Source organism: Globicephala melas, chromosome 2 (genome assembly GCF_963455315.2).
Source record: "Globicephala melas chromosome 2, mGloMel1.2, whole genome shotgun sequence".
Classification (NCBI taxonomy): Eukaryota; Metazoa; Chordata; class Mammalia; order Artiodactyla; family Delphinidae; genus Globicephala; species Globicephala melas.
In genome coordinates, this window is record NC_083315.2 from 36,647,449 (window position 1) to 36,673,227 (window position 25,779).

The window sequence follows — 25,779 nt, forward strand, 5'->3', positions numbered from 1 at the left end:
TGAAACCTCCTCCAGTTCCAGCTTCCTGGGCTGAACTGCTCTAGTTCATTTGATGGGCAAGACCCTGTGAGTTGAGAGGGCTAAAGTCAAATATAGTGTGGAAGAAGATCAGCTACTACAGGGGCAGAGTTGAACTTGTGCCACGGTGAGGAAGAGAAGAAAATTTCAAATGTGGCCAGAGATTTCCCCCTCCACACACACACACACTGAGTCCAAGTAATAATAGAGGATCTGGGCCAGCAGGGGTTAAGGCAAAACAGGCAAGTGTAAATAGAAAATATATGTGTAGTAGGAAGTTCAGAAGACATTCCAAGAGCTTTCTGCTTTTTGGATCCCCCCCCTTTATTTTTAATTTTATTATTTTGGCCACGCCGTGCGGCATGCGGGATCTCAGTTACCCTGCAGTGGAAGCACAGAGTCTTAACCACTGCACCGCCGGGGAAGTCCCCTTGGATCCCCTTCTAAAGACCCTCGGTGCCCCTTCTGTAGGCTGGCCTCTGGGAGCTCAGTCTGGCAGTAGTTGTGCTCTACGACTCCTAGAGGAAAATGTTATTTTCAAGTACAGTTAACATTCGTGTGATTTTATTACCAGAGAGTCCTCCCTTTTCTTTTATCCTGGAACAAAGTAATCTGTCTCTTAAAAATTATGTCTGCTGTGTAAGCAGGTCCTGATAAAGTGTGCCTTGGGTATTCATCCTCTTGATTAACAAAGGTGTTTCAACTTATCACTCCCTAGATTAGTGTGCTGTCTTGTCTGAGATCAACATCCATCTTACCTATCACAATGGATGTTTTTCTTCCAGTACCAGAGGTTGTTCCTCAGTAAGATCTCTTTATTTTAGGAGTTAATAGATTTGGATTGTAAAACTAGAGAACTGAGACAGGCTGGGACCTGGGACCCTTTGCTGACAGAACTGTTCAACTAAACTAGTCCAGACATTTTATCAGTCCACTCGGGAGAAATAGGAGTCATTCCCAAATCCGATATAAGAAAATCTGTGTGTTTATAACAAAGAAAAATTAGCGACCAATTCTTAACTAAAAGAAGCTCCCCCAGAAAGACATACTCCGTCAGAGGATTCCTTTCATAGTAAGCTAGGTATTTGACATATGATTCAGTTTACATAAAAGAAAATCTGTTTTCATGTATTTCACAAACATCTCTGGCATAATATTGTATACACATTGCCCCATTATGTGAGGTAGAATGGTCCAGCCTAGGATTTGGTTTTTGCTTGTGACCACCTAGAGGGATGAGATAAAGAGGATGGGAGGGAGACACAAGAGGAAGGGGATATGGGGATATACGTATGCATATAGCTGATTCACTTTGTAATACAGCAGAAACTAACACAGCACTGTAAAGCAATTATACTCCAACAAAGATGTTAAAAAAAAAAAAAGGTTGCCTTTTATCATGCCAAACTCAAAAATGTTAAGAATGTCACCCAAGCCTCCATTAATAAAAGATTTTGTATTTATTGACCATGGATTTATCTTGAATCTGTTTGTATTTTCATTTGTACCATTTGGGGTATAAATGAGTTGATAATGAGTTGTGTGTTTCCCACTTGTATTCAGGTAGTATTCTTTTTTCTCGCCTTGACTCAGGGGTCACAAACTCAGATGTCTAACATAAGAAGTCAGCTACTCTCAATTTCAGTCCCCATTGCCAAGTGGGAATTTGGGACCAGTGTGGCCAAGATGTTCAGATTTTTCACTAGAAGCCCCAAACCTGAATTTTTAAACATTGTCGAGTCAATCAAAAATATAAAAAGACACCGTATAGAGCAAGTAGTCCCCAGTCCCCAGGAGGTATCCCATTTTATTTCTGGATGCCACATCTATGTTTCTGAACACTGCACGCTGTAGGTACTCAGTTCGCTTCTGTCTTAAGTATACCTCTTTTATATTTCATGCTTATCTCCTAATTCCTGGGATTTGATGTATGAGTCCATAGTCTCCAAATTGTGACAACTTTTAATATATCATTCTTTCAGCTTTCATCTTCACACACTAAAGACTATTTTAAATTATTCTGTAATGATGTAGAAACAGCTCCATGTGCTGCATTTTATTTACCTTGACTCAAGGCACAGTCATAGACACCAGTAAAATTATAAAGTCAGCCTTGTCATCTGTTGTTGTGATCAGTTGGTGTTCTTGAGGGTGAGTGGCAATGTCACGGTCACAGGCCAACTCTCTCCCTTCTCTCCACAGCCGGCGTTCCACCCAGCTGACAGCGTGCGCGGAACCCGCCACCATGGGCTGGTGGAGAGGCCGTCCCGGACCCGCTTCCACCCCCTCCACCGACGGTCTGGGGACAAGCCAGGACGACAAATATCCTTTTTCATTGTCTGAGGAGAGGACAAGTTTTGAAAGGTTTTCAGGATGTATCTTCCCTGTCATTCCCCTTTGGCCTCAAAATCTTCATTTTATCTGATGAACAGAGGCAAGAAAAATAAGTGAGTTGGAAACCAGAAACATCTCCGCAGGTAAAAATTGGAAGGATCATTGTAGATGTTTACTTTATGAAAGTGTCAATAAAGTTCAGTTTAATGAAGTAACTGAACATAAACAACATGTAATTCAGCCCCACTGCAAGGCCTTCTCAGCATTTTCTTCAGAAATCAGCAGTCAAAATTAAACGTGACTTTGAATCAGGTTAGATAGATTTAATCTGTCCAGCCAAAACAAACAGACAGATAGGTGATTTGTTTTTATTTCTGTTGACCCACTGACCTGCTGCTAGAACTTACAGAAGAAATTTTATATGATTTTCTATTTATGGAGTTTCAAACTCAATAGATGACAACTAAAATATAAAGCTGGTATTTAGGAAAATCTTACGTAGTGATATTCACTCACACCAAATCCTATGCTATTAAGTAGGAAGAAAAAAAGGAGATTGTGAATTCATCTGACAATTTTATTTTTGAGGCCAGAGTGGGGTGTGCTGCTCGGGGTCCAGCATTGTGCTCAGGGCTTTTGGAAACAGACCTGAGCTGGATTTTGTGGGAGGAGGGCCTGAGTTCTCACTTCACTCTTCTCACCCGCAGGGGTGGAGGAAGACGAGAAAGGCGGGGTAAGTCTTACTGCAGAGCTGGATTCCTGGCAGTGATGGTAGAGTTCGCTTCACCAGCCTAGAAACCAGGAAGTGGGGGGAGGACGCTTATGTTTACTGAGCACCTACCCATGCCAGACACTGTGCTGGGCAGTTCATATGTCATTTAGTCCTCAATACTTACTGAGCAGTTTACTTTTTTTAACCCCCATTTTCCAATGAGGAAACTGAGTGTCAGAGTAACTTGCCCAAAATTCCACTGCTGAGGTTGGAGGGGCCCAGATTCAGCCCAGGTCAAGCTGACCCCCCAGCCTGAGCCCCTCCCTCGCTACAGCACTCAGTGGTCCCCAGGACCACACTGAAGAGAGACCCCCTGGGAGGAGTTGCGGGGGGGGGAGGGTGGGGGCGGGGGTGGGGGGTGGGGTCGCACAGAGGAAACCACTGCTTCTCTTGCCCTTGGGCTTCTTGCAGTTTTCTGTCAATGTGAGGCGAGGGTAATGACCCCAATGAATGTTTACTTCTCCTCTCTTCCACCCCCAGGGACACACCACATTTGGTCCACTGAGATACCTTGACTTCTAATTTTGTGTATCATGTGACCATTATCTGGGAAAATGAAGTTGATAACTAATTTTTCCAATTTCTTTCTGGGAGGCGAGAATTCTACCATTTAACCACCAATACCCCTCAAATTCCTTTCTGGAATGTGTAGTAACTTTTACATAGAATGCAAAAGGAAAGGAGAATTCAGGCAGTACTTCAGCTAATTCACATGTGTGCGGGTGGAGTAGTACCTGGAACCATTGTCTAAATTGCTTGGAATTTTCAAGTAAAAGAGTGTTTCTTGATGTAACTAACATTGTATCTTTTTCTAATTTCTCAATTCCCTCTTTCCCTTGTAGGTGTTCTCTCTGAATATTATAATACATATAGATATATTTATAGCTATTTCAAATCCTTTTTGCAGCAAGTATAGTCTAAATATATGCATATACTCACAGCTTTTTAAACTAGAGGACTGTCTAGAAGAGGAGGAGATTGAAGAAAAGCAACGGAGAAAAATGTTCATTCACTTAACAGTTAGTGTTAGGCACCATTTAGACACTATAGGTATCATGGGAAACATAACGTAGTCCCTGCCCTCAAGTTGCTTGTAGTTCAGTGGGAGAGGCAGCTGGCCAAGCGAACGGTGTCAGCACAGTGTGGTGAGCTGCAGGTGATGCAGCTTAGGGGCTGTGCAAGCTCAGAGTAGCACAGCCTGCACCAGTCTGAAGGATAGGTAACAAGTGAGGGGATAGCATGTTTATTTATTTAACAGGTATTCACAGAGCCCCTTCTCTGTACAAGGTACTGTTCTAAGCACTGGGGACTCAGAGGTGTATGAGACAGACTTGTCCCTGCCTTCTTGAGTTTACAGTCCTGTGGGAGATGACAGACAACAAACAGGAGAAAAAAAAAAAAAGAAGAAATTATTAAAGGAAAATAACTTCAGGTGGTTGTGATATGCAGGGAGGAAGACAGCCGGGAGGAGATGTTTCAGATGGAGCGAACAGCTTGTGCAAAGTGCCGGAGGGAAGACTTCACTGTCTGTTCAGGTGACTCTATCTCTTTTCAGGTAATAAGTCATAGGTTAGAACTTGACTGTGTATACGGGTCAATTCATGAGAGCAGCAGCAAAGCAGATCAACTCCTAAGGGCAGGAGAAGCAAGAACCAAATAAATATACAGATGAATTAAAGTTGTTCATCAGACAGTGCAAGTCTGATTCACCGACCATGAGATGTCTCTCTGAAGCACCTAACGGGGGTCCTGGGACTGACATCTGCTGACTCAAAAGAGTTCTTTAGCGTAGGCCTGCCCATGAATAAACAGAGAGTCTCTTGAAGAATCAAGGGACCTTGAGCTCCTAGTAAAATATAAAAGTGGGATGATTTTATGTCGAAGATATGAATATATTCAGGAGAAGATGGGGAAGAGGGCTGCAATTCCATCTTTCCTTTCCTGGCCTGCATTCATTTGATTTTGCAATAATTTGCTTAAAATGGTTGCCTTTCTCACCGATCTATTACTTCCTTAATGAAGTTTTATTATTCGGAAGTATTAACACCGGTTTGAATCTTTGCTAGAACAAAGAGAAGAAATGTATTCAGAATTTTCTTCTTCCAGCTGTTTCTTGGCTTGGGTGTTATTTTAGAACGCGCACAGTGACTTAGAGAAGGGTTCAGTCCTATGATCTCAAATGAACATTGTTAACAGTGTGGGCACCACAAGCAGCGGAGATCTGGCACAAGGGCATTCCTCCCGCGGTGGGCAGTGGGCGGCCACCGTAGCAGGGAAGGCTGGCACAGTGGGCTCTGGGCTCTGCTGTTGGCATGGCGGCCGCCAGAAGCAGAGACCAGGGCACTGCCCACCTGAGATCTGGCCCAGGACTGTACTCAGGGCAGCAGAGAGGCGCTGCCTGGTCCCCAGCTGGGGGCCTGGGCCTGAGAACTCGGAGGAGAGGCTCTCCTACCTTCCTGCAGCTGCTCATGTCTTCAGCAGCCCTTCTCACTCCTCAAAGGCAGCAAACATGTATCCCAAACACCATCCTGTTGAATTTCTGAGCTATTAACATAAATTTACAGCAAATATAATATTATCTCAGACCTGTGGATAATACATTGAAGAAAAGGGGGACACACTGAAGAATCATAAGAAACGCCTTCCTCTAAAAGAGATGTGTTTTTAGGAAGAAAGAAAAACAAATGTTTAGAAATTTTCTGATTTACATTCCCAACAAGGTTTGAGAGTATATTGTGTCCAGAAAACTAGGGTGAACAGTCACGAAGAGATGCCTTAAGACCTGCCAAAGTTAGGAATGGCTTTCCTCTTTGGAATAGGCCTTGCTTTGATTCTTTTCATACAATGAGATGAAAATTTTAGGATGTCAGTTTATAGACCACTGTTTCTTTGAAATGCACGGCCTATTATATTTGAGAAATGTCGGGTTCTCTGTATCTTCTTGAAGCTTCACTTCAAGAAGTGAAGCTACAGCTTCTCTGTAGCTTCTTGAAGTTTATATTAGGGGTCTGAGAAGCCTGGCAGTTAAGAAACTTCTTGTCTTTAATCCAGGGTTTCCAAAACTTAGTTGATCACAAAATCCAGTTTTTACCTACCACCCATTAAGGATTTCCATCTTGGAGGATAAGGAAATGCTAGTTTTTAGAGTTTTAAGGGGAAAATAGTCAGACTTCAAAATCCCACATGCCGCCTATTTGTCACTCGCATGCTGAGGTAAACAGGAGGACATTTTCATACACACAGGGACTCAAAAAAGATCTCACTCATGTACCTCCCTTCATGTTTGACTTTTAGATGTATTCTGGCAGGACATAGTTGGAGGTAAAAGGACAAGAGGAAGTTGAGCGATGGTGAAGACATGGTTGAGAAATTAGGAAGGAACCAAATTGTGGTCAGTTTTATATGTTGAATCTGACCCTGGCACTTGTCTTGGTGGGTGGGTTCTATTAACCCACCAGACCTGGAGTTCACTTACCCCACCAGCTGCGTGGACCATCATGAACCTGCCCCACAAACTCTGCGCCTGGAGGAGCACGGAGTTGCAGAGGGCAGGAGAGAACATGGTCGCCCCTAGGCTGCTCAAGAAGGCAGTTCCTGAGCCCTGCCCCGGGTGCCCTTACCTCATGGGAACAGGAAGCCAAAAGAAGAACCCGGCTGTGCTCACCAGCCACGAGCAGGCAGCACAAGAAAGAGACAGGGTCGGACTTGTTTGGAGCTTCTGAGGCTCAGTGACCCCACCCATGGGGAAATGGGCCAGCAGGTGTCCTGTCATATCAGCAGAAGGGCTACTCCCCTTCCTTTGGGAAAGAGTGCGTGAGAACTTTCCCTCTGACCCTCCCCGAGCTGAGAAGGAGCAGGAGCCCCCTTGTCGATGGACTGAGGCAGGAGCACGAGGGGAAGGATTCTCCGCTACAGAACTGCAGGGACTTGGGGAGAGAGAGCAGCCCGGGATGACTGGCATTTCCACCTGGAGCACCTGGGTGGATGGCACCCTCCATTACATACGATGGACTCCTAGCAAGACGAGCAGGCGAGAGGCAAGATGATGAGTGGGGTTTTAGGTAGAATTTGAGGTACTTTTGGTGGAGAAGCTGAGTAGGCAGTTGGAAATTTGAGCCTGAAGTTCATGAGAACTGTTGGGAGCTGGAGGTATGGATTTATGAGTTACTGGACTGTGGATGATGGATGGAGCCAGAGGCATGGGTGGGACCAACCAAGGTGAGCATGGAAGGCAGGACACTCTTCCCAAAGTGGCTGTGCCCGGAGTCCCCAGCCTCTCGCCCTGCTCCCACTCTACATGGCACGCATGATACGGAGACCCCCCTCCCCATCCTGTAAGCAGATGTGGGCTGAGAGGCTGTGAGGTCACAGAAACTCTGGACCATCAGGGTTGAAGGCAGAAGAGGAGGAGCCAGAAGAGGAGTGCACAGGGGGATAAATAAAAAGGCCCATTATAATGTGGGATTGTTTGTTTTTGGATTTTTTTTTTTAATGTTGACCATTTATAAAGTCTTCATGGAATTTGCTACAATACTGCCTCCATTCCATGCCTTGGCTCCTTGGCCGGGAGGCATGTGGGATCCCGGCTCCCCAACCAGGGATCGAACCTGCACCCCCTGTGCCAGAAGGCAAAGTCTCAACCACTGGACCGCCAGGGAAGTCCCTGTGAGACTGTTTTTTGACTTAGGCTTAACTAATGTAGTGCTGGGTGAGGAGCTGATCTGGCTTGTTAAAAACCCTGTCACCTCTGCTGCTGTTCTGTTTGTTTGCTGGCAGCTAGCAAGCACTCTAGAAATGTTTGTTGAATTAAATGGTAAATTCAAGTTTGCAAATAAGGGTATTTTTTCTGTCTTTAGGATGTTCTTTAGGACATATTAGTGTTGTAGAGTAATTAAAGCCACCTGAACAAAATTTTCTGAAATCTTCAGAAGAACAAATAAACCTTTTGTAGGTTTTCTTCTGTTGAATTTAGCTGTAAGCTATTGACATTAGTGGTTACTAACATTAGTGGTTCTCTTGGTGCCAACAATTGTTGGGTTTTCGAATATCCATTAAGTGAGATGTGAATGGTGAGAACTGGGAGAGCTCAGAGGTCACATCTTTTAACTTTTGAAGCCTCAGCCTACTCATATTAAAATTTCAGGAATTTACTACATTTCCATGTTGTTAATACACATCAGAAAGGCTAAAATGCTGACTTACACCTCAACATTGAAATAATCGATGTTTGATCATTGCACTGCTATTACACCACTGCATTCTAATTTGTATTACAGGTTCCAGATAAGTGGACTTAAGGACTTTAAGGGTGACAGTGTCCTGAGGGAAGTGGTAAACTTCTGCTTCTGAAATTTATCTTTTCTGGACAGAGATTCATCAAACTCTGCAGGAAAGAGAAAGGCTCAATGCCTTCTCCCTAATGGCTCTGCCAACTGAGATACTGCTGTGCTTCCTCTCAGAGGGCCTTCTTATTTCTTTATCACCTTTTCCTCTTCTGTCTCCTTCTGCAGTCTGTTCTCATCTGTACTTTGCATACATTAAGCCTAATATTTGGTGTTGAAGAAATGTCTGCTCTCTTTTGAAAATAGCTCTGTTTTATTGCCTTGACTAAGATTCAGATTAAGAAAGAAGGTAACTAGACATGACAAAACTAATACACAGGAAGTGAACCTTGTGATCTTAATGCTTCTGGCAAAGGAAATATTTCATGAAGAGTTCATTAGCGCCCATGTTTTACTAATGCCAGATTCTGCCTGTAGGATAGGGTCCTTCTCCGTTGGTTCCCATTTCCTTCTGAGCCCTAGCTCAGAAGCCCTGGCTTCCTTTATACAGAATCATTGAAGATTTTTTAGCAGGAGAATAATATGATTTAAAACGTTTTAAGAAGGCTATTCTATATGTATAATTAACTAAATTAACCAAAATGGCTCTACTGTGCTCAGCATGTATAGTGTAGCATCACATTTGTTTTTCCGTATTTCCATTTCACCTGGAATATGTTCTAAGGCAGGCTAGACCCAGTGAAGAATACAGAAATTATAAAACGGGGCCCCTGACAACCCAAGGAAGTTCACATTTCTCCACAAACCTAATGCCGCTCTCTTTTAGTTATAAGAAACAGAAACCCTCAACTTGGAAAAAAGGAAATTTATTGGCTTATGTCACTAGAAGCCCAAGGGGCTAGATCCAGGGGTTTGTACAATAGCATCGAGATTCAGCATCTGTGAGGGGCTACCTCTGAATTGACTTCCAGGGAGGGAAACCCAGGTCCATGTGGTCCTCGGGCTCACCACGTCAGCTGGGGGCACTCCTTTTCCCCCTTGTTTGTATATGAGCCCATCCCTGAACCAGTCACAGGGGGATAAGTTACCTTGACTGGAAATATTGGGTCTGTGTACATTTTGTGGGGCAGGCAGGCCCACACAGAATGACAGCCTTACCAGGTTTCGGATCGGGGTGGAAGCAGTTCTTGAAAGTAAAAGATGTTGGGCAGGCAGAAAAAAAAAAAAAAGAAACACCCCATGTGAATCATGCAGAGATGGCACTGGTTAGAAGATAGAATAGATTTTTCCAGAGGAAGTTGATAAGACAAAGCATGGAGGAAGAGATGTCGGGTGTAGAGATAAAGATAAGAACCAAAAAAGTTGTTGAACTCCCCACGATTCCAGCCTCTTAGTTCTGCTTCAACTTTCCATTCATTATATTTTTCCTTTATTGAAAATTCTACTTTGATGGTAGTACATTTGGAGCTAATTACGCCTCGCAGCCCCTGGATGAGAGTTGGCCAAGGTAAGCAAGCCTTATTTTCAAAGATAGGGGGGGCATGTGCTATTTTTGGATGGTTTCGCTTTATTGTATCCACCTTGAATGTTGTTTTAGAAATTTCTAATCTAAAGCACAGGCTCTTGTTTTCTCTTATAAAACTTAAGTCTTTCCATGTATAATCATAGACTTATATGAAAGTCTAAAATTAAGTTATTTAAATCAATCTAGATCTTCATTTTAAAGACCAAATAGAAACACATTTGGAATACAATTACCAACATACTACTCTGATTTTTTATTCTTATATTTGAATATATAACGTGTCTTGGTAAGCTACTGAAAGAAACATAAGACTTTAGTAAGCTCCTAAAACTAATTTGCATAGTGGATTTGACCAAGGGTCTCTCTGAGTATTTTTGTATATAGAGAATATATACCAAAAAGTTGAGTGTTTTTGAATGCTGAGGGTGACAGAATATAAAATTAACTGAAAAGATTGTTACATCCGGTGGATGCATGGTATCATTTTCAGATCACCTAGTCAGATTTAAGAGGCATTTGAAATGTATGTATTGAGAAAATTTAGCTCTCTCGGTTGAGATCTATTCTCCGTCCATTCTCGGGGCAAACAGTGGCAGCACTTCCTGTGGATAATGTAGTCAGGACCTGGAAAAGATCGATATGAAGATGAATGACAGCTGGCCCCTACCTCAAGTAGGTTTTCAGCAGCGCTTAAGAATCTTGGGATCCACGGTTGTAGGATAAGCACAATATTTTGTTTTAAATCATAAAAAGATACCTCCAAATTGAGATTCTAAAAATTTGTATTCAAGAAAAATTGTCTTAGGCTTTCCAGAGCGGGAGGATTAGTCAAATTCATAGTTTCATAAACTGGGCTACTGTAACAGTTATATTCCTCTTCATGGGAGTCTGTGTGGGGTTGCAGCATTTCTGCTTCCAGTCCGGCCAGGCACCCGCATGCACACACTCCACGCACTCGGGGTATGTGACAAGGGGTAGTTTTTCACACATCTGGAGTAAGACCTCACATCCCCAGAGAGGAACTGGTCATAGATTTGAAACATTTCAAAAGGCATTCAAAGGTGCTTGTTGGACCTTTTAAAAAAAAACAAAAAAACCTTGTTATGTGCCCAGCTATCTCATTTGCTCCTGCTGTTCCCATGGATTTGTGATAGTTTTAATCATGGAAATCAGAAATCACAGGAACTGGAGAGGTCAGCCTTGCAGCTGGGTTAATAGAGGAGCCAGTTCTCAAACCCAGGCCGGAGGTTCTCCTTTGCTTCCCGTATATTGAACTTCTTTTTCTTTTTATGTTATTCTGGTTTTTAAAGGCAGCAGCCTCCTTGGAAGGAAGAGAAGCACCCTGGGTTCAGGCTAACATCTGCACTTAACAGGTACATGGCTTGTTTTCTAGTAGAAATAAACTTTAAGCCAGTCGCCTTGATTGTCCTGATGTTTTCTAATATATCATCCATTTGCCAGAGTACGTTTATATCAGTTGTGTTTATATGAAGTGTTTAAAAAAAAAAAAAGGAACCCAAATCTCCCACCAGGTCGTGAACGTCTGCTCAGGACACTGCAGCAGTGTGAGAACATGAGGTCTGAGTGGATAACAGGGTCTGCCTCTCTTAATCTGTGACCTTGAGCAAGTTATGTAGCTTCCCTATGCCTCAGTTTACTCATCTGGAAAAGGGAGATAACAGTGCCAATATCAAGGGGTGGTTGTGAGGATTAAATAAGATACATAAGGAACTTGGGAATCGTAAGTATTCAATATACATTAGCTATTAAATGATCACTTTGAGCTGGACCCCAGTGGTAAGTGTTCTACACAGGTCATTTTTTTTGATCCTGATAACATTCTACAAGAATGAGTAGTATTTTCTGTTCTAAGAGGTTATAAACGACTTTTCCAAGGCCACTTAGCTAATATGTGATGGAACTGGGATTTAAAAAAAAAAAAAAATTAGTGCAAAATTTTAACATATACAAAAAAGAGTTGGAAAGGAAAATAGTTATAAGAATTCCGTGTGCCCATCCTTCAGCTTCTATTTCTACCCCGCCGTCCCCCACACCCCCATCCCAGCACCGGCCAGATAAAGTATTTCACCTGTAAATATATCTAACAGTATAAGCCTGATAGGAACCTTTTTTAAAAAAAACATAACCACAATGCCATTATTACACTTAACAAAATTAACAGTAATTTCTAACATTATTTAATACCCAGTCGGTATTCAGATTTTCCCAGTTGTCTCTCTGCATTTGATTGATATTCTCCTGAGTCTTTTTGAATCTGTAAAGGAGCTAGAATCTGAACCCAGGGCTCTCTGATCCCAGAGTCCACACTCTTCCTGTTTTTCATGTAGGTTCTGAACCGCCTCTCCCTTTGTCTGAACACAACACAGCCATGGTGCACAGTCAAGCCACATGGCTTGGTGGCCACAGGAGGCCATCCCCTGGAACAGCCCACAAAGAAGCATTTTAGATTAATTTCAGGTCTCTCACAAGTTCTTTTTATGGCAGACAGTTTGACCCTTGGATGAGATAAGTAACTAATATCTCTTAGAGTCGAAGCTAAATATAAATTGGAGCTGTCTGGGAGAATTCTAGAAATTTGCTATAGTTCAACGGTTCCCAAAATGTTTGTCTTAAGACTCCTTTGCAATCTTAAAAGCCACTGAGGCCCTCAGTGTTTGTTTGTGTGAGTATATTTGTTTGTATTTCGCTATTGATATTGGAAATTAAATTGAGAGATTTATAGAAGATACTTATTAAATGCATTTAGAAATAAAATAACAATAATAAACTCATTGCATGTCGATAAATATCTTTTTTTAAGAAGCACAGTTATATTTTCTGAAACAAAAAAAATTTACTGAGAAGAGTGGCATTGTTGTACCTTTTACAAATCTCTTGAAGATAGCTCGATTCTCTGCTTGTGCATTCAGCCTGCGGTGACATCACAGGTCACAAGGCTGCTGGAAAACTACTGTGCTCATGAGAGAGCGAGAGTGAAAGGGCAAAGGACACATTAGGGTTATTTTGAAAGTTGTCTTGACCTTGCATTCTCCCTGGAAGGGTTTGAGAGTCACTGCTATCGGTGATCCTTCGTATAGGAGGAGTTATTCTCAGATGGGGAAAAGCTAGTGCAGCCACAGAGAATATACTGATCACAGCGATCTTCTGAGTTGTGAGGAAAACTGGGAAGTTTCTTAGAGGAAGCCGTGAATCCAGGGTCTGCCTTGTTGAACCAGATCATTATGCCATTAGCTTCAAAGGAAAAGATCATGCAAGTACAAATTACAGTCTTTTGGGTATGGGCCATCCTCAGAGGCTGTTACTGATCTAAGGGACTTCAGGTAGGTCCAGACCCCTCATTTTATGGATGATTGCAAATCTGTTATTCTTGCCTTCTTTCCTGTTGGTAATTTTCAGCAAAGAACATTGCATTTTCACTAAGGAAAAATGGATTTTCAGCCAGACTCTCTCCTCCCCCCATTAGGACCAATTCTGACTCTGCTCTTCACACGAGTGCTCTGAGCACCAAGCCCCAGGACCCCTATGGAGGAGGGGGCCAGTCGGCCTGGCCTGCCTCATACATGGGTAAGACATGCAGGCCCGATGCTAACAGCATCTGTGCCTTCTCATTCTGTCCTATGGGAACCGGGAGAGAGAAAAGCTTAAACCGCAAGTGCATTTCCCCGATTCGTGGTCCTCAGGGGAAAACTCCTGGCAGGGGAGATGTGTGTGTGCTCACGATGAAATAAGAATGGAGCTTCTCTCCTGCCTCTTCCTCTGCAAATTCTCTCTTCTTGGCATCTCTTGACCCTCCAGCTTCCTCTACTCCACACTCTTCCATTTTCAGGCCCTCATCATTTTTATAGGGACTCATAACAACTTGCTAACTGGTCTCCTTATTTCCAGTCTTATGTCCTCCCAATCCAGTTTTATGTTGGGTTCTCTGAAAGTCCTTTTTTCCCATCCAGAATCTGGACAAACTGAGAAATAAAAGTAGAAGTGATGGGTGGAGGTAAATACCACCTTTCTTCCTGACAAGAGGAAGTGACTTCTCTCTGTGGGTCTGTGGCTGTTAAGACTGAACCCCAGAGGGAGACTGACTCCCCCAGTGGCCAGCAGCACTGACCCAGGGCGCCCCCCGCAGGAGCATCGAGGTCAGACTGCAGGGCAGGGCCGGCAGGGAGGCTGCTCTCCGAGGGAAGGCACGCCCCTGGCCAGGAGGAGCGCGAGCCAGAGTGGAGCCGGCACCCCCCCACCCCCCCCCCACCCCCGCTCACTTGTTCCCCTCTTTGCTGCAGGTCATCATTCCACCTCCCTGGGGCCAGAGTGAGTAAAGGGGTGGAGAGAGGCCAGCGGGGACCAGGAGTGGGGAAAAGATTCATGCTGTCTGCTTCCAGAATGAACCCACATCTGATCATATTCCTCTCCTGCTTAAAATCTCAGTGCCACCCCCTCACCTCCCAGAGAGAGTCCAAATCTCTCAGTTTGGAATGACGCAGACTCCAGGATCTGGCCCTTGCCCACCTCTCTCCCTTCTCTCCTCACTCACCAGCCCCTCCCCACAAGTGGGTGAACTACTTCGGTTTCTATTAATGTTCCATCCTCTTCCCATCTCTTCCTCTCTTAACTTACTCCTGGCTCACCTGACCAGGGCCCTCAGCTTTGTCCCCACGTCTGTGGAGCCATCCTTGACCTTCCTCCCTTTGCCAGCCCAGAGCTCCCCATGTCCTTCTAACATCCCAAAGCTCCTACCTATAGATGGCCATCTCGGCACCTGTGTCACTTGACTGCCTTTCTCGTGAATGTGCTTCTCTCCTTCTGCTCCCTGGAGGTTTCTTACAGTCAGCGTCTTATGGTCTTACCTTCCGCACAGTGCCTGGCACAGAGGAGTCCTCAGTGAGGGAGAGTGTGGAGAAATTACTCAGTGGCTTATGTGTACAGAGCATACTCTAGTTGCTGAATCTAACCTGCATGTGAACCAAGTCTGGTTCACTAAGACAAAGACCAAGCCTGCCTTTCTGGAGTTTATAATCTAGTAGGAACAATGGTCCTGAACTATCCATTCCTTATGCACACTAACTCTTGTCCATAAATAGGGCTGTGTGTTTGGTCTTGAAATGGGATTAAATAAATCTTTGGCCAAGATAATGCTAGCTTTTCTAGTTTTCTTTACTTTTTAGGTAGTTTAAACCCTAAATAGTCTCTTTTCCTTCTGAGGAGAATATTCCAGGTCTTAAGTCCTTGCATATAGTAGGGATAGGATTTAATAATCCCTATATTGTTGTAATAATGCTGCATTTGTTCCCTTGGTGAAATTCAGAGATGCTACATTTACTCGAACAGTTTGTCAAGTATGAGCTCTTATAGAATTGGTTAGGACCGTCTAGCTGTTTCCACAAATGGGGATATGAGAGTAAAGCTGGCAGTTATGTTGGAATTGGATATGGGTCCACTGCTTACCACTTAGAGAGGTAGGATATATGGGAAGATGGAGTAGTTTAGCTTCCAGATAGGTAGGGTTATAGGTAGACTATAGGCATGTATAAGCCTAAACAAGGTGCAGCAAGCGCTTAGTCTCCCCGGATTGGGAGGGAACCAGACTGATAGTCTTTAACCTGGAACTCCCCAAAAAGAGCTGCATTTCTGCTTCTGACATTCCTTCATTCGTGTCACGCTCTGTTTAAAGTTTCCGCTTCTCTAGAAAGGGCCAAAGGCCTACAGAGAACAAGGTAACAAGATCTTGAGGCCTGCATGCAGAGAGAAAAAAAAAAAAAAAACACAAAACTATAAAGAAAGTGATTAATTGAGTGAAATATTTATGCCACGAGTGATGTAGCCTCTGAGGGAAGAGGTGAGAAATGTCAGAAGGTGTGAGTGAGGATGAATAAGAAAAGCAGAAGAATGTCAGTGTTGATCCTAGTAGACAGAGCAATACAAAAAGCAGAAAGAAAGAAATCCTGGAGCAGAATTCCTGGGTCACTCCTTTTCACATCAGCAGTTAGAAACCGTTGGGCCCCAATATCTCTCAACCGTGGAAGGTGGGCCGACCTCCAGCTTGGATGTCTGAACTGTGTGCCTCCTTCTGCAAAGTTGCCTTGCAAGTATAGCAGAACTCAGAAACACATCCAAATATGGATGTGTTTACATGGGAAAGCCAGTGTGTTTAAAATATTATTCAAGTCTCCAGGGATAGGAATTATTTCTGGAGAATTATATTTGTTGGTAGAAGCTGTTTTAAATAGTTTCATGTACTTTTCCCCCTGTCATTCATTAAAGTTTTTCATTTTCTTTCCTTTTGGACTTTAAAAATATCGGCTAGCTTTCCAAAAGGTATTTCTTATTATAGGACCAACCAAATAAAGTAAAGATTTAAAAAGTGATGGGAAAATATAATTGAAGCCCAGAATTAGGCTCCATAGCAGAAGCAATAACTGCTCTTTCCCTGGGAATCTTTCCTGAGCATAATGATGTAACCTCAGTTAATGTTCCCATTATTTATTTGCTTTTTTTTTATGAGCAGATGATAAGGGAGCATCTGCTCACAGCTTAACTACATAAACAATAAACTATGATACATTCATGAGCAGAGGTTTGTGTCCCAAGAAAACAAAGCCATTAGACTGATACGTAGTTAGTAATTTTCATAATGGTTATTGGGTTGCACGGCAATTAGGCATCCATGGTAAGCAGTTGATGTAAATTCTAGAAATAAACTTTTATACATCCAAACAAGATTTTTATAATTTCTCTCTTCTTGTTTAATTATCCAGAATTTATAAAGAGAAATATTGATCATTTCCCTGGCAGCATGTGCAGTTTAATTATCATTTCACAGGCGCACACACACACACACACACACACACAAACACACACACACACACACACCCAATGGGTAAGCATGAGGGCACTCTGTGACACTTGCCCCGTTTCCCTGTCCCATAGCCTAGGGACTGTCCCTATCTCCCCTCCACTCCTCACCAGCGAGTGGAGGAGGGGGCTGCGGTGGTCCCTGTCCTTTCAGGGGGCAGTCTAGAGCTACGGGCAGAAGAGGGCATGAGGGTTGTCGTCTTTGCACCCAGAGCGGTAGATGCTGAGTGTCACCAGCTTTGAGAACTATAGCCCTGAGCTCCTCCCCAGGAAAAGAGGCCTGCCTCCCACCTCAGTGACCTTGCCAGAGGCAACACCTTTGACCAGCGCAGTTAACTTTTTTTTTTTTAAAACATCTTTATTGGAGTAGAATTGCTTTACAATGGTGTGTTAGTTTCTGCTTTATAGCAAAGTGAATCAGTTATACATATACATATGTTACCATATCTCTTCCCTCTTGCATCTCTTTCCCTCCCACCCTCCCTATCCCACCCCTCTAGGTGGTCACAAAGCACTGAGCTGATCTCCCTGTGCTATGTGGCTGCTTCCCACTAGCTATCTATTTTACATTTGGTAGTGTATATATGTCCATGCCACTCTCTCACTTTGTCCCAGCTTACCCTTCCCCCTCCCCGTATCCTCAAGTCCATTCTCTAGTAGGTCTGTGTCTTGATTCCCATCTTACTGCTAGGTTCTTCGTGACCTTTTTTTTTTTCTCTTAGATTCCATATATATGTGTTAGCATACGGTATTTGTTTTTGTCTTTCTGACTTACTTCACTCTGTATGACAGACTCTAGGTCCATCCACCTCACTACAAATAACTCAATTTCATTTAACGTTTAAAATGCAAGTAACCCTGAAAGAAGCTTGACTGCACGGATAGGAGAAAGAGGGGGATGGCAAAAGCATCCCAGATCTAAAGCGGGGCAAGAGTGTCACCCGGATGACAGGAGGGCCCAGAATGGGGAGGCTGAAGCCAGAGGCTTCTTAAAGGACACACGCTGGTTAAGGGATCTACCCCCTGCCTCTGCCTCTATTCAGCAAATCAAGGCTGTGCTAGGAGTTATTTTAGATTCGTCAGGCATGGGAGTAGGGAGAGGGAACATGGTCTCCGTTACACTGGGTCAGCCCTCAGTGGCTCTGAGACTTCGAGGTTTCTTGGAACACAGATGCAGCCTTGGTCATGGCTGTTCCATCCCCTGTGGAACTGATATGAGTTTCCTCTGTTTCTAGATATCCAGTCACAACTCGTTCCTTTTTACTTTTATCCCTTTATTTATAGTTGTATCATATGATATTTTTTATCCAGTAGTGAAAATCCAGCCGTGGATATTTTGGTTATACGTTAGCTTGATGCTGACATATCAGTTATTGCCACCACCATCCTTCTAGTTACCTAAACTCTAAACCAGGAGTTAGTTGTCTTTAAATTACTCTCATTCCCATACCCCTCACACCCAGTCAGTAGCCCGGCCGTGTTCCTTCTCCCTGCAGGGTATCTCAGGTCTGCCGCCTCTTTTCTGTCCTCACTGGCAATAAATACCCTACTTCTTTCCTTCTTGCCTGGACTATTACAGTGGTTTTTCCACTTGGTCTCCCTGCCTTTAGGCTTTCTCCTTTCAATCCATCTTACACTGCTGCAAGAACAATCTCTCTAAAGCTTAGCTATAATCATGTCACTTCTCTAACCAAAACCTTCTATTCCCTGTATCAAGCCAGATTACTCACAGACACCTTCAGTCCAGCCTCATCTCCCCTTCCTCCCATCCTGAGCTCCAGCAAGACTACACCATTCTCTGCCCCTGCTGTACCCTCCCCCTCTTCCTTCTCCTCCTGTCTTTACACTGGGGCATCCCCTTCATCCTCATTCCTGAGTGTCTAAACTCCCAGGTGAAGCAAGTTGGACATTCTGAAGGCACACAGGCCGGAGTTCTGCTTCAGACTTCCTAGCGTGTGATCTTGGGGGTGATAATAGCCCCTGCCTCATGGGGTTGCTGTGGGGATGACCTGAGATCATCCATGTAAGTGCCTGGCACGTAATAAGAGAACAGTCACAGTGGCTCTTGTTATTATCATCCCCGTCATTGTCCTTCGTGGCTAACTCAGGTGCCACTTCCTCCACGAGGCTTTCTTTCTGTCCCAGTCTGAGAGGATATTATGTGGGGTGTCTGCTCCCCACTCAGGCAGTTCCACAAGGTAGCCATCAGTTGAGTGTGTTCCAGGGACAGGTCAGACTTACTACTTAAATGGAAAACTGGCCTTATTTATTAAACCCAGAGTGATTGGTGCCTTAATGATAAAGAGATGCTTCAACATACTATACCAGATTGCTGTGTCAAACTTCGTTTTTTATCTGTAATAGAATTGTCACTTTTTAAGTGATCTAAGTGGTTAAGTTCCCAATATGAGGGTCCCAGGGAAACCAAACCAGGAATCAGAAGCTTCTCCCCCTCCTTCTGATGTGCTGATCGTAGAGCCACACCTTCCGTCTCTCCGCACCTGTCTCCTAGTGTTCTGTTCACACTGCCTGTCTTTAGTAGGCGTGTTAGATCGTGACTAAGCTACAGCCTAGTCCAAGTCTCTCTAAGAGACCATCTGCAGTAAAGTCCTCTGAGCTGATTGTTTAAAATGTAGATTCCCGGGCCCATTCTCACAGCTTCTGAACCAAAATCTGTGCAGTTTGGGCCCACGAACTTGCATTTTAGCAAGCTTACCCAAATAGTCTTTATGTGCACTAAACAGAGTTTTAAATCACTAACTTGGATTCTGTTCTGTGGGCCTGAGAGAAATGCTGTCTTTATGAGTGTTCTTAATTTTTAATTTTAGTGCTTCTGGGGATTCTCAGTATTGTCCAGCCCGAGGGTGCCACTAAAATTTTATATCTTCTGCCTGTGTTATAGAATTTGCTTCCGTGTTCTATCTTCTCACCTACACTGTATCGTCTGGCCACACCTAGCAGTCAGTGCAGGAACTTAATTATGTTCAGTGTACAGTTATTAGACATTAGGCTTAAGTTTTATAGACTAATCAGGTTAACTTATAGGTTAAGCTTATTCAGAAACATATTTAAACCTGAAGTAAGTTATATTTAAAGGCTTAAAACTTAAAAATTTGTCCTGATCTTAACTGAAAACTCATATGGTATATTTGATTGCTCCACAGAGAATGCTAACGTATTACATTCTTGGCACGATTCTTTGGTTTTAGCTTAGAGCAATAGGATATACTCTACTTGTCATCTGCAATATATTTTATGGATCAGAATTCCTTACAAGTCAAATTTTTAAAACTTTGTGAATAGCTATCATATATACGATTTAAATTGACTGAGACTCCAGATAAGTTTCTTTTAAAAAAATATTTATTTATTTAATTTTTGGCTGCATTGGGGTGTCTTAGTTGTGGCATGCGGGATCTTCGTTGTGGCATGTGGGCTTCAGAGCACATGGGCCCTGTAGTTTGCAGCACACAGTCTCTAGTTCTGGCTCCCGTGCACAGTAGCTGCGGCGCTCGGGCTTAGCTGCCCCACGGCATGTGGGACCTTAGTTCCCCAACCAGGGATCAAACCTGCGTCCCCTACATTGGAAGGTGGATTCTTAACCACTGGACCACCAGGGAAGTCCCAAGTTTCTTTTTGTAAGAAATATAAATAACAGTACACAGCATGGAACTTCCAGTTTGTTTCTCTAGACACGCATGGTGAGTGTGAAACAGTGATGTAGACTTTTTTAGTTACTTCCCCTTCCCCCACAATAAAGCATTTGGAAGAGAGTTTCGATCTATATACTTCTTTTCTTTGTGATTTGGTTAGAGGTTCTCAGACTTTGTAAATTGTTCTTCTTTCAGGACAGAGGCAGTAAAAAATTTTAAGATGGAGATAATTTTAAATAAAAGTAGATAGGCACCAACTTTAGACTTAAATTAGCCATATCTATTTTAATTTTATTATAAATGCTAATGTACACTGATTTGACCATCAGTGTACCGAAATTGCCTTGGAATTTTCGAAATTCTATTTTGAATCAGAAAGACTTACTAATTCATGAATAAATAAAGGTGAAAGCACCACATAAAAGTGTTTTTTTTTTCTTTCCCACTAGGTTTCTGTGATGGTGAGAACGACGTACATGGGGAAGGTATGAACTGATTTCACCTACCTGTGCTGAGTGAGATACTGACTTTAGTATTCATAACCTTCTTTCAACATCTGAACTAGTTAATACTCATGTTTTCAGGACTTCCCAAAATGCTGACAACTGCTGAGGGGTTTAATTTTCTGAGATGCTCTATAAAATTAAGGCTAGCCATGATCAAGGCCACGAAAAAGGAAATGTGTGGTTAGATTACAAGGCTCCTCATCATCTGAGTCCCACAGTCCCACAGTCACAAGGTTGTGCAGGGAAGCAAAAGTTGTAATCACGTGAAAATATTAATAAATTGGTCACTTAAGCCATTAGTTGTTCCAATATCCTTCCTTCCTCAGCTGTCTTTCTCTGCCTGTTTAGAAAGTTTTGTGAGTCAGTAATTGACAGATATAAATAATGTGAGGAAAATGCAAACTGATTGCAGAATGAAATTGCAAATCTTGCAGAAGATAATGAGTTTCATAAAGCTGATTAAAGTAACGTTGGAGGGCTTCCCTGGTGCCGCAGTAGTTGGGAATCCGCCTGCCAATGCAGGGGACACGGGTTCAAGCCCTGGTCCGGGAAGATCCCACATGCCGCGGAGCAACTAAGCCTGTGCACCACAACTACTGAGCCTGCGCTCTAGAGCACGCAAGCCACAACTACTGAGCCCACGTGCCACAACTACTGAAGCCTGCGTGCCTAGAGCCTGTGCTGCGCGATGAGAGAGGCCACTGCAATGAGAAGCCCATGCATCGCAACAAAGAGTAGCCCCTGCTCGCCGCAGCTGGAGAAAGCCCACGTGCAGCAACGAAGACCCAATGCAGCCAAAAATAAATAAATAAAATAAATTTTTTTAAAAAAAGGTAATGTTGGAGATCTACTAAATGACTCTCGAAGCCATTGACAAATGAGGGTCTGACACAGTTCATTTATTCATTCGGTACCAGGCACTGTTTTCTTTTCCCTAAAATTTTATAATCTGGAATTTAGTTTTCATAATCTAGAAGTGAACAACTAAATTAGGTTTATGTATCGCAGCGGTCAGGACTCGTGGGGAATATGATAAATGAGGAGCATCTTGCACCAGAGGCACAATTCTCTTTCATCATCTTATATACTCGTTTCTGGGCAAGCCATTTTAGGCCATGAGTCAAACCATGAAAAGTTGAAACAGCAATAAATATCTAATCCACTAGGACAGAGATAAAGAAATGGCTTCAAGGTTGTTTGCATTCCCCCAATGACTTCTCTGAAGAATTCCCAACCAATCTTGGATATGAAGAGACTAAAAACAGTGAACTACTCTAAGGAAACAATCCCCTTTGCGGTGCTGGAATACACTCCAGCCATACTCCTGTGACCAAACTCTTACAAGAAGTAGCCTTGAGTCATGAAGCTACCTCACTCGGCCCTTGAAACTTTTCCTATCATCTAGCAGTACATTACAGAAACATTTTTTAATTCTTGAGTCATTGTATGGCTTTATAAAGGCTCTCAAACCTATTATTCCTGTCCTCCAGTTTGTTGAGAGAGGGCTGTAGGGCCAGTGTTTACCAGGTACTATTTTAAGCACTGCCCACCAGTGCACAAAATAAAGGCCCTGCCATCATGGAACTTACATTTCTGAAGCAGTTTACGTTGACAGTTAGACAAGTTAACAAGGAAGCCAAGAAAAGGAAGAAAACAAGAAGGTTGACAAAATAAGCTTTTCCAAAGAGAGTGGTTTGACGATCAGAATTAAGACACACCTGGGATCATTGATAAAGCCTGGAATATTTGAGCAGAAATGACTGCTGTTGTGATGGTGCTGAGTAGGTCACCTGTAAAGAGCATTGCCTCATTCTCAGAATCTACTCTGAAATTTCAGTCTGTTTGAAGTGGCTTCTCTCTGGGGTCTGTCATCCTGTGTGGGGCTAAGACAGGACAGTCATGACAGTCACCCTGGAGCTTACATGGTCACCAGAACCTAACAGCACTCGTAGTTCTGAGCGTCACCCGTCTCTCTAATGAATCCCCTTCCTAACATCAGATCCCTTAATTCCTGAGGGTTGGCCCTTTGTCTTCTTGTCTCTCTCTGAGAACAAGAAGTTTTCCCTTTTTTATGGCTCAGCACTCCTGTTTTACCTGGCAGAAAGCCCTGGATTGGTCCCTTGGTACAAAGCCAGGCTGTTTTACAGGCTTTAAGAGCCAGGAGAGGGCCCTTCAGCTGCCCAGCCTTAGTCCTCTGGGTTCTCAATTCCTCTTTATCCCCCACTCCCAGCTTATGACCAGGTAGCTTTACTGCCACCATGTCTTCCATGTAATATTCCTCTTCTCTCTTTGTTATCTTCCTCATTTCCTCTCTCCTGGATTTTTGTGGGTCTCTCCTCATCCCTTTTCTTCCATCCTCTCCTTGCCAAGTTTGAGGGCCCTTCCTGATCTGGCCTCGACCTTCCTACCCTTCTCCTTTACTTTCCCTACACTCCAGTTGAAAAGAGCAGCTCTGCTCAGTAGTCGTCCACCACTTCCTCTCTCTCTAGGCCTTTGTTCTTATTCCTCCCTCTCTGGGGATGTTCATTTCCTGTGTCCCTAAAGGGCTCGCCTCAGTGCCGAGCCCCAGAGGCCAGCGTGGGCTCTTCCTGGTCTACCCTTGAGCAGCACTGAGCCTTCGCTCTTGTGGGCCTCCCCCGGCTTCTCCTTCCGGACATGGGTATTCACATTTTGTCCTTTCCCCTGACTAGAGTATAAAGTCCTCAAGGGCTGAATCCATGTCTTACTCACCTATGCCACATCCATGGTAACGCTCAAAACACCTTCCCTAGTAGACAGGCAATAAATATGTGTTAAATCAATCATTTTTACAAAGATAATTGGTTCGGCCAAAGGTGGGATGGCTTCCTTCTAACACAGTGAATGTGCTTCTTCTCCCTTTTAGTTGTGTCTTTCCCCAGCCCACTGAAGGAAGAGAATCTGCTAAACATTCCCAAGCCACTGCCAAAACAGCTGTGGGAGACCAAGGAGGTGGGTGGACAGCTATGTTTGTTGTCACTGAATATTTGTACTTCAGAGGTCATCGTCAAATTCTGCTGAGGAGAAAACAAGAGGAATTGGGAAAAAAGGCAGAGCGGATGTCTGGGGACAGAGACAGGAAGAATGTACTAGGGAATGATGGTTCAAATAAAAATTATCATTGTTGATGAATTAGTACAGCGATCTCTTGCCTTCCTAATTTTCTGAATTTACTCATTCAGAAAAACCTGTTGGTCCTTCACATCTCATTTGTATTACAAGAAGCACTGAAACCTGGTTACAAGTCACAGGCAGATTTTTCTGTTTTGTAGCCAACACTGCCTTCCAGTCACCAGCTTCTGTCCAGAATTGCTGGTTTACCAGATACTACTTTCTTTAATCAAGGCCATTTGACCCGAGTCCTCCAGAAGTCAGAAAGGAAGTGCTCTGTTAAATGGTTTCTAAGAGCCTTTGAGTACTTGTCCCTGTCTCCACCATGGGTCTCTCTGTAAACTCACCTGCTGTGGAAGAGAGGGAGGTCCCAGCAGTACCTGAGTTGGCCTTTCTTCCCATAGAGAAGCTGTTGCCTTTGAAAGAAGACAGTGTGTCTGCCCTGGCCCTGAGATGTGCTGTTGCAGTTGCTTGTATTGTCTCGTGCTTGACCATCGCCACCTGTTCAGGCTTCCTTTAGTCAGTTCCAGTTTCTTCTGCCAAGTCTACCAAAGTCATCATTAGCATTAGGGTGGGCTTGAATGGTCTTTTGTAAAAGCAAGATGTTTTGATGTTTAGTCTTTTGGGGAATAAAAGAGATTTAAAATTCACATACTTAAACATAGGAGAAGCAGCCCACTGTCTTTGGCTATGGAGGCCCAGGTGGTTTTGGAGGCTTTTATCAGAGGACAACTGTATCTTCCCCACAAAGGGGGCAGTGGCATCCACTCTTCCCCAAATACCAGGGAAGATGTGCTCTCTCTGGGAAGAGGTGTTCGTCTCCTCTTTTAGTTCTTTTTTTGCCACACCACACGGCTTGCAGGATCTTAATTCCCTGACCAGGGGTTGAACCCAGGACGATGGTAGTGAAAGCGCCGAGTCCTGACCACTGGACTGCCAGGGAATTCCCCTCATCTCTCTTAGTTCTTATGGATTTGCAGTTCTCCATAAATCATTTCTGGGTGAAGAGTTGAGTCAATAGGTTCATTCATTTTATATATATATATATGTATAGCACCTGTTGCCAGGCATCCTGGGTGCAGGGATACAGCAATAAACAAAATGAAAATCGCCCCCATCCTGGAATTTAGATTCTAGTTGAAATATTTTTTTTCTTCTGACATTAATTTCCTCTTTCTTCATCCTGTTTTATTTTTCTCTTTTCTTCTTTTCCTCTCAGGCCAACTGGAAAATGAATGTTTATTTAAAAGCTCTGTATGAAAAACATTGGCCTTTTATAAGAAAATAATATTCATCTAGAAGATAAATTAAGAAAGCATCAAATTAAGAAAATTTGTTAATATTATGCCTCCGTTATGCCTGGAAAAGTCTAGTCAAAGCTTAAATGGCGGGCTTCCCTGGTGGCGCAGTGGTTGAGGGTCTGCCTGCCGATGCAGGGGACGCGGGTTCATGCCCCGGTCTGGGAAGAGCCCACATGCTGCGGAGCGGCTGGGCCCGTGAGCCATGGCCGCTGAGCCTGCGCATCCGGATCCTGTGCTCCGCAACGGGAGAGGCCACAACAGTGAGAGGCCCGCGTACCGGAAAAAAAAAAAAAAAAGCTTAAATGGGTGCCTTGTGGGGATGCTGTTTATATGTGCTGACTCTCATTTGCACTGACTAGAGTCCCAGGATACCTGCAAAGATGCTTTTTAAA

The 25,779-nt window shown here is 43.5% G+C and overlaps 1 protein-coding gene across 3 annotated transcripts in view; it reads left to right on the forward strand.

Moving 5' to 3' along the window:
* The window catches only part of CRTC3 (CREB regulated transcription coactivator 3), a 104,489-nt gene that overhangs the window by 57,472 nt on the left and 21,238 nt on the right, over positions 1-25,779 (forward strand). For all 3 annotated transcript variants that reach the window (XR_009562868.2, XR_009562869.2, XM_030878565.3), the window contains exons 3-8: positions 2,221-2,340; positions 9,852-9,913; positions 11,242-11,304; positions 13,416-13,516; positions 20,901-20,936; positions 23,842-23,927. Coding sequence is in view for 1 of the 3 variants with exons in the window: in XM_030878565.3 (XP_030734425.2) it covers positions 2,221-2,340; positions 9,852-9,913; positions 11,242-11,304; positions 13,416-13,516; positions 20,901-20,936; positions 23,842-23,927 (468 nt within the window). In the remaining 2 variants the exon portion in view is untranslated. The remainder of the gene's footprint in view (positions 1-2,220; positions 2,341-9,851; positions 9,914-11,241; positions 11,305-13,415; positions 13,517-20,900; positions 20,937-23,841; positions 23,928-25,779) is intronic.